General features: G+C 41.2%; 1 protein-coding gene across 1 annotated transcript; it reads right to left on the reverse strand.

Moving 5' to 3' along the window:
- Window positions 1-4: 4 nt before the first annotated feature.
- LOC104269524 (myosin-3-like) lies at window positions 5-9,656 on the reverse strand (the record flags this gene model as incomplete). The annotated part of the gene is made up of 17 exons (XM_009871722.1): window positions 5-79; window positions 176-418; window positions 3,109-3,364; window positions 3,456-3,592; window positions 3,678-3,801; window positions 4,706-4,823; window positions 4,913-5,000; window positions 5,422-5,501; window positions 5,606-5,912; window positions 6,824-6,994; window positions 7,656-7,805; window positions 7,904-8,022; window positions 8,563-8,701; window positions 8,782-8,885; window positions 8,979-9,077; window positions 9,176-9,239; window positions 9,645-9,656. Coding segments are annotated over 17 exons (2,286 nt in total), but the record flags the coding sequence as incomplete, so codon positions are not given.
- Window positions 9,657-9,662: the final 6 nt, after the last annotated feature.

A 9,662-nucleotide genomic window follows, 5' to 3' on the forward strand; every position in this document is an offset into this window, starting at 1 on the left:
CTTGGAGGGCTTTCTTCTCTTTTGTCAGTTTCGCAATTGTTTCATCCAGGCCTGCCATCTCCTCTGTCAGGTTTTTCACCTTTGAAAAGAAGGGAGAAAGTGTGAAAAAAGAAGTAGAGAAGTCCTATAGCAGCCCAGTGCTCTTCTCTGGAGTGTGAGAGGCTCCACCTTGTACCTTGTTTTCAGTGGCATGTTTTTCCTTCTCAACCTTGGCCAGCGTTAGCTCAAGATCATCAATATCTTTCTTCAGCTCTGAACATTCATCCTCCAGTTTCCTCTTCTTGGCGGTCAGCTCAGCATTAATTTCCTCCTCATCCTCAGCTCTTTCAGTCACCTCCTTAATTTTGGCTTCCAATTGGATTTTGGTTTTGATGAGCTGGTCACACCTTTCTTCAGCATCAGCCAAACTATCTGCTTCCTGGTGGAGAGACACAGGGCTTCTTTTGTTTGGTTGGTTTTTCTTTTTTTTGGTAGTTTAGAAGTTTCTCTTCTTTAATCTCACTAAATTGACATGTGTTAAAGCTATGTCTGAAATAGCACTTCCACTCAAATAGAAAAAAAATATTCTAAATTTTTTTATCTAGAGAAGAGTTATGCAACTTCTCATTTTGCAATGTTTCTCTTTCAAAAATATATCTCAGAATTTTTGGTTGTAAGAATAGCTCATGAACTTACAGACATCACAAAAAGTTACCATCTCTGTTTCTAATTTTTCAATGGAATGGACTTCCAGTGTTATTACTTCCTACACATTAAGCAATGGCTTCTGTTTTTTAATGAATGCAGAAGCCAGTGCTATATGGAGACATAAAACATTTGTTTTTCTGAAGAGAACAACTATTAGATAAAAGAGGATATCATGCTTCTACATTCATTAAGATTACTGTACATACTATAGAGGCATTGCCTTTTATAAAATGTGCATACTTGTATTTCCAGGCTATCTGTCTGGAGTTTTCAATGCTGTTTTCAGCTGGCTTTCTATTCCTTCAGTCCTTAGTATTTTATTTGAACAGTGTTTGTCTTTACAAAACCGAGGAAAATACTTTAGGTTTCCCATTTTTAATTGAAGACTCAAATCACTATGAAATCAGGGGAAATGTGAATATGTCCAAATACACTATTAATTCCAGTGCTTGAAATTGTTTAATGATTAATTTAGCATAGCTTTCAAGATTGGCTTTGAATATCAAATACTGTTGGAATATATTTTAAAATAATAATTTATTTTTCTCAATTTGATGTGCCTACAAGATTTATGGGATATTGTTCACAGCAAATCTACTATACAGCATGTGATAGAAATCCATGTTCCATGTGCGCATCACTAAAATCCTCAGAAATTAAAGATTTCACTGGATTACATATTTGCTTTGTTGTTTGGTGGAGTGCTAAATTACATCTAAATAGTACAGAGAGATGAGTTGCCTACCCAAAGGTGATGGTTTAATATTATTATACATACATACACTCTCCAGATTTGTTATACACATTTTCCATTTAAGAGTTATGGATTAAAGTAGGATGAGCAGGACTCAGCCATTTTATGAGGGAGGTTCAATATCTGCCTGTTTCAGGGTGTATCTGCCTGCTCCTTTTTCATCTTGCCAGGGAATATTGAGTACTCTAGACTAGGTGAAACACCATAGAACAACCCTGGCAGATGAGTCTTTTGTTTAGAAGCAGAAGCTCTGGATTAATTTTTAGACTGAGGAGAAACTTCAAGCCATATTTCCCAATTCCTGAATGAGCAACTATCCGTTAGTTATTACATGACTGAATGTACCAGCTGCCCAAAGTGAATTAATCATAGAATCATAGAGTGATTTGGGTTGGAAAGGACCTCAAATATCATATAGTTCCAACCCCCCTGCCATGGCAGGGGTATCTCCCACTAGATCAGGCCACTCAATGCTCCACTGATCCTGGCCTTAAACACTTCCATGGATGGAGCATCCACAACCTCCCTGGGCAACCTGTTCCAGTGTCTCACCACCCTCAGGGTAAAGAAATTCTTCCTTAAATCCAGTCTAAACCTATGCTCTTGCAGCTTCCACCCATTACCCCTCGCTCTGTCACTACAGACTCTTATAAAAAGTCCCTCCCCAGCCTTCTTGTAGCCCCCTTCAGCTACTGGCAGGCCACTATAAGGTCTCCCCAGAGCCTTCTCTTTTCCAGGCTGAACAAACCTAACTCTCTCAGCCTGTCCTCCTAGGAGAGGTCTTCTAGCCCTCTGACCGTCTTGGTAGCCCTCCTCTGGATTCTCTCCAGCGGCTCCATGTCTTTCTTGTGTTGGGGGTTCCAGAGATGGACGTACTATTCCAGGAGGATCTCACAAAGGCAGAGTAGAGCTGTAGAATCCCCTCCCTCAACCTTCTGTTCACGCAGCTCTTGATGCAGCCCAGGACACGGTTGCCTTTCTGGGCAGCAAGTGCACACTGTTGGCTCATATTGAGCTAATCCTCTGCCAACACACCCAAATCATTCTCTCCAGGACTGCTTTTGATCCACTCATTGCCCAGCCTGTATCTGTGCTTGGGATTGCCTCAGCCCGGGTGCAGGACCTTACACTTGACCTTGTTAAACTTCATGAGGCTAGCCTGGGCCTACCTCTCAAGCCTGTCAAGGTCCATCTGGATGGCATCCCTTCCCTCCAGTGTGTTGACCACACCACACAACGTTGTGTTATCAGCAAACTTGCTGAGGGTGCACTTGATGCCACTGTCCATGTCTCCAGCAAAGGTGTACCTCATGCTGAGGTAGAGCTACTGCCTGCAGGACTCACTTGCTCAAAGGGAGTGGGGGATTTAGGTACCACCCTGTTCCAAGTATTTAATCTGGGCTAACTACAGACAGCTTCTTGCTCAGAAAACAAGAGCACCAGCTCCGAATTGGATCTCTGTGTCTCTTGGTACTCCCTGTCAGAAGGGTCACCACACTACTGTGAGACACCAGTTTCTCCAGCTTACAACTCAATATGATGCATAATTCAACAAACATCTGATATCCAGTCATCTATAGTCTGACCTATCATCTATACAGGAATCTATACTGTACACCTATAATAGAGACTCATTTTGGGACTGTAAAATAAATGACCATACTCACAGCCTGCACTTGGAGCTGCAGGTCATTCTTCTCCTGCATCAGTTTCACCATTTTCTCCTCCAGCTCCTTCCTCTTTGCCTCAGACTTTGCAAGCTCTTCCTTGGTTTTCTCAAACTCTCCCTTCATGTTGGCCATCTCCTTCTCAGACTCTGCGCTCTTCAGCAAGGGCTTGATCTTGAAGAAGAGCTTCATCCAGGGCCAGTGCTTCACATTCATGAAGGAGCGAATGTTGTACTGGATGCTGTAGATGGACTCCCTGAAGTATCATCAAAATATACATCGAATATTTTCAGTACAACGAGTGCATTTTTCTCCAAGTACTGTAATCAAAGATGAGGAACGCCTACCTCCTTTCCACCATCCTCTGGTACTCCACTCTCATCAGGTAACCCCTGCATATGGCCTGTGTGCGGGTGATGAGCTGTGCCAGCTTCTCATCCCTCATCTCCTCCAGGAGCCCCAGCAGCCCAGCTTTGAAGAACACCTGGAGAAAAGGAACGTTGTAGCACGTCACTGTCAGGTAGAGGGAAGCCCTGAGATGCAGTGAGTGAGTCAAGGAGGGTTTGTACCTTGGTGTGGCCAAACTTGTACTGGGTGTGATCCACATCGATTGACCCAAGCAGCTTCTCGGAAGCCTTCTTGCTGTCAATGAACTGTCCCTCTGGGATAGCACTGGCATTAAGCACCTTGTACCTGTGCATTGAGAGGAAACAGGAATGAGGGCAATCTCAGTCGTAAGGTTATACAGTTTTTGACATTAACAGCAGTCTTTGTAGCAGAGCGAGGCTGAGGAAGTTGGGATTTCACCCCTTGTGTAGAGATATGGTTATAATGAAGTCCTAATCTGATAACACAATTAAGTAAACTTTCACTGTCTTTAGGTGACCAGTCAGAGATGAAAAGAGGCTGCTGATCTCCAGCCGTTTCAGTCCAATATCTTTTCCTCTTAAACTATGTTACAGAAAATTGCTGAAGAGGAACACTGCTACTACGTGTGTAGGAAGCAACCATCTTCCCCAGAGACTTGCAGCTGCCACAGTGGCATAAGCACTCTGAGTTTGCAGATGTTGTCTGAGAAAGTGTTGTAGTCACATTCCAAACTGCATTTGTAAATCTTGTAGTCACAGAATCACAGAATTGCCTAGACTGGTAAAGACCTTTACGATCAAGCCCAGTCATTAACCTAAGACTGACAAGTCCTGGACTAAACCACATCCCTGAACACTATGTCTACCTGACTCTTAAATACCTCCAGAGGTGGGGAATCCACCACTGGTCTGGGCAACCCACTCCAATGTCTGGTAACACTTTCAGCAAAGAAATTCTTCTAATATCCAATCTTAACTTCCCTTGGCACTACTTGGGGCCATTTCTTCTTGTCCTATCACTTGTTATTTGGTTGAACAGACCTATCCCCACCTCTCTACAACGTCCTTTCAGGTAGCTAGTTTTAGAGAGCAATAAGGTATCCCCTCAGCCTCATCTTCCACAGGCTGAACAACCTCAGTTCTCTCAGCTCTCTGGCAAAGTTCAGCTGTGTGATTGAACAGCAGTCAGTGGGGACGCTTGACCTATCTCTTCATTTCATAGTTCTTACCTCTGTTTGAAGTCAGCATAGAGGACTCTACTGGGGAACCCCTTCCTGCAGATTCTGATGCCTTCCAGCACGCCGTTACAGCGCAGCTGGTGAAGTACCAGCTCATGCTCCATGGCACCTGGCAATTCAGAGCACAAAAGAATGCCAGTTTCCAGTGCACAGGGGAATGGATGTATCCGTGGAAGTTCTTTTGCTTGAGCATCTTACCGGGTGTTTTTGTTTCATTTGGGATGATGCAGCGGACAAAATGGGGGTGAGTGCTCCTCAAATTGGTCATCAGCTTGTTTAGGTTCTCCTGTGGCACCATGATTTAGTGTGTGTATATGATATATGGAAAAATTGACCATTAGAGTCTTTGAACTTGGCATAAAAGGCCTAAGAACAGATGAGCTGGGCTGGTAATTATCAACTGATAATATCTCAGACAATCTCTGATTCTGAACATCGAACATTACCTTCAGGATAAGAAAAAATGTTGCCATCAGGTCAATGAGAGACAGAGGGTGGGTACTTCATACTTTTATGACTAAATTCTTGTTTATTTTTTGTGTAAATTTAGGAATTTATGGTGTCATTTTTAATTCTATAAGATTTTTTTTTTTTAATGAGGATCAGAAAGGAAGATTTTTTTTTTCTTATTTTTACTAGGACTGAGCCAACTAAAAGCGCAGTTTACTTCTAATTTGCATAGATGAAAATATAAAATGTTTACTTACCCGGAAAAGAGCTGAGACAGTCTGGAAAGAAGAACCCTTCTTCTTGCCACCTTTCTTGCCACCTCCACCACCACTAGCCTCTGATAAAGTGAAGATAATCATTTATGGCTTTAGGGCCCATTCATGATTCCACAATATTGCAGAAACACTGTGCAATGAAGACATGACATTTCAGAGAACTGACCTGCCTCTCCTCCAGCAGAGGCAAAGAGTAAGGCCAGTGTCTTCAGAGATGACTTTTGGTACAACCCAATGACAGTTTCGTTCAGAGGGTCCTTGTTTTTCTCCAGCCAGCCAGAGATGTTGTAGTCCACCGTGCCAGCGTAGTGCACCAGGGAGAAGTGAGCCTCAGCCTTGCCTTTTCCAGGTTTGGGCTTCTGGAAGTTATTGGACTTGCCCAGGTGCTGGTCATAGAGCTTGTTCTTGAAAGAGGTGTCAGTTGCCTTGGGAAACATGCACTCCTCTTCCAGGATGGAGAAGATGCCCATGGGCTGAAGTAGCAGCAGAAAATAACAGTGATCAAATACAGATCTGCCTTCAGAAGGAAACTGCAGTAAAGCACAGGAAACTTAGAACTGGATTAAATTTTTGAATCAAATTGATCAAACGCGCATTAATTTTCGTATGTACAATTCCAGACAAAATATGAACTTGTGTCTGAAGCTAATGCATTTCAGAACTGATAGTGTCACGATAATCACACAAAATTTACCAAAAAATTGGAAACTGATGCATCATAGCTAGATTTTTATTTTTGCATTAGTCCTTTCCCAGAGTAAATTTGTCTACATGAGGCCGTCTTACTAAAATCAAGAATTTTCATCTACTTCCTGAAATCTTGATTTTCTATGAGATATTTCTGTCTTTTCATTCTTATACAAGCGGATATTACACAAATCAGTGTCAGCTCATAATGATGGTTATATTCATCCCTGTTGATCCAGTACTGTTCTTCTATATACACCTATGCTTTTCCTTAGAAGTCGTGTTTTGGAAATCACGGTAGTTACTGAAAACTGTGTCTGGGCTTCTGAAAAGAGATATTTTGTCGTTGTACACTAGAACGCATACCTACAGAGAATCCTTGCCATCAGATTATGTGTGATCACAATAATTTTTCTATTGCCAAACAAGCTACACCTGATTTTAAAAAATAATGTAATTAATGAATAACCTAACTGTATTTCGTTTGTAGCCTAATCACAAAGGTGCTTAGAAATTATTTTCTGAATACATGCAATATTTGGAATGAAAAGGTATTTTTACAATACGAATAAGCAGGAACATCAATGGTTTAAAAAAGACAAGTTTGTGAAGTATTAGGCAAGAAAACTAAGACTGAAGAAAAATTCTAAAATTCTATCACAAAGAAAGAACAAAAATGTAAATTCAATCAACATACTTTTTCAATGAGCTCAATGCAGGCAGCCAAGTCCATCCCAAAGTCAATGAACTCCCACTCAATTCCTTCCTTCTTGTACTCCTCCTGCTCCAGCACGAACATGTGGTGGTTGAAGAACTGTTGCAGTTTCTCGTTGGTGAAGTTGATGCACAGCTGCTCCAGGCTGTTAAACTGCTCAGTATAAAGAAAATATTTACTCATTCTCAGGATGAAAAGTTACCTGTATAGCTTTCTCCTTCACACTTGCAATCTCACAGAGGGATGACCGGTTAAAATAAAGATATTTTAAAAAAACATATTAAAAACATCCCATTAAGTATATTTTTTGCTCATTACTACCTGAATGTTTATATAAATACTTTATTCTTAAATTATGTATTTAAAAATGTTTTGGCAATCTTATCCCTATTGAGGTGAAATTTATGTCACTCATTTCTCTCATTTTATGTAAATTTTCCCATTGCCCTTAATAGAAAAATAGACATCATCAGTGCTTGCCAGTTCTGCTTTAACTCAGGTGCCTTCTTCAAATTTTTGAAAAGCTACAACATTTGTGCTAATTAGGTAAAAGGCAGCTGCTTCTTTCTTGGGTATCCCATAAAGCCATTACATGCAGATCTGTTGAAGCTCATTGATTGTGCTGGAGAAAAAGCAGTGATCTATACAAGAAAGGAAAGCATTTCCATAAAACAAACTTTTTCAAAAAGTGGTAAAATTTGATTTGAAATTACAAGTGAATTAAATGTTTTAAAAATACTCCGCATAATTCTCCAACTTATATTGGGCTCTAGTTACTTTTTCAAGATTTTAGTATAATTTCTGTGGTACTTACATCAAAGATCTCAAAGCCGGCAATGTCCAGGACACCAATGAAGTACTGCCTGGGCTGCTTGGTATCCAGCTGTTGGTTGATGCGAACAACCATCCACAGGAACATCTTCTCAAAGACAGCCTTTGCCAGGGCCCCAACTGCATTGTTCACCTAAAATAAAGAGGAATGGAGCAAAAAAAAACTACTACTACTAGTGCCCATTGCAAGAGAGTAAATTAAGGCAGAAGTTCCCCATCACAAGCTGTTACCTGCTGTACGGTTTGACCCTTGGTCACATACTCATTCCCAACCTTGACTCGGGGGTAGCAGAGGGCTTTGAGCAGGTCTGCTGAGTTCAGGCCCATCAGGTAGGCAGCCTTGTCAGCAACTAAAGACACAAAGAGAGTGGGAGACAGTGACAGGAGAAGTGGTCGTTGAAAGTGGACATCCTCTAAGATCATAGAACCGTAGAATGTATTGGGTTGGAAGGGACCCTTAAAGGTCACCTAGTCCAACACCCCGTTCGGTGGGCTTGGACATCTTTAACTACATTAGGTTGCTCAGAGCCCCATCAAGCCTCACCTTAATTGTCTCCAAGGATGGGGCTTCCACCACCTCTCTGGGCAACCTGTTCTAATTTTACACCACCCTTATAGTAAAAAATTTCTTCATATTGTCTAATCTAAATCTACCCTGCTTGAATTTAAAACCACTGCCTGTTATCCTATGGATGTAACTGTAGGTTTCACCACTGTAATCCTGTGATAGTTTGAAGGAAAATTTAGAATCATGAATATTATGGAAGTGGAGATTTATGTCTTTACGACATAAACAGTTACATAGCTGTAAATCGGAGCAGAATATGTGAATGCCAACTGTCAGATACATAGCTGTTTCTGTTATTGGGACTTTGAGATTTTATAAATACCTTCTGTGCCATCAGGCTCAGCCTGCTCTTCACGCTGCTTCTGCTTGAACTTCAAGTTCCCGTAGTGCATGACAGCCCCTGTCAGCTTGTAGATGGCTGTCTTCTCATCAGGAGTGAAGCCCAGGATGTCAATGGCACTCTGGCAACAGAATCAGTCAAATAAACCTCTGGGCAATTAAACAGAACATTCACCGCCCCAGTATGCTTTGCGTCACTTACATCTGTAGCCATCAGCTCCTCCTGGTCATCAATGCTGGGAACAGTGATCTCACCTTGACTCACAAACTGGTAGTCGTATGGGTTGGTGGTGATGAGGAGCATGTCTATAAAGAGGAATAGGACATATGTGGGCATCACAATGAAGGTAAATGTTAAACACATTCAGATCCTCTCAAACAATTTGTAATGCTTCCTACCAATGAGCTCTGGCTTCTTGTTGGACATGATCTGATAGAATATGTGGTAGCTTCTTTCTGCCTTGAGCTGGAAAGTGACTCTGGACTTCTCCAGCAGATCTGGCAAAGACCATAGGACACAGTTATGACTGAGATAGTGGGGAGACACTGGGGTTGAGAGGTAGGAAGGAATGTGATCAGGTCAGGAGGTCTCTTACATGTTTCAATGTCAGCAGAAGCCAGCTTGCCTGTGGCTCCAAAGTGGATTCGAATAAATTTGCCCTTTGGAAGGGAAAGATAGAAGGCATTCAACTGTATGTAACCTTACATTCTCCACAGAGGACAGGATTTAAACAAAGAAGTTATCTTTTCTTTTTTTAAAATTTATTTTGTAAGCCTATATGACAGATACCAGGGATTTTAGTATATATATAATTATTAAAGAATACAGATATTTATACATGTTTAAATTATCCTCCTTTGTAAATATTTGATTGCTGTACTATACTTTAAAAATTATACATGTAATCAGACAGTCTAGTTAGATAGCTTTCAGTTGACAAATATATGAGGGAAGTATTGGTTCAATGAATACAACGATCTGACAATGACATTTCAGAAGTGAGAGCTTCTATTCTGTCATCCTAGTTCACCTGTAAATATCAGCTTCTCTGACCAAAAACTTACAAAGCGTGAGGAGTTGTC

This window comes from Apaloderma vittatum, unplaced genomic scaffold (assembly GCF_000703405.1).
Source record: "Apaloderma vittatum isolate BGI_N311 unplaced genomic scaffold, ASM70340v1 scaffold10456, whole genome shotgun sequence".
NCBI classification, from domain to species: Eukaryota; Metazoa; Chordata; class Aves; order Trogoniformes; family Trogonidae; genus Apaloderma; species Apaloderma vittatum.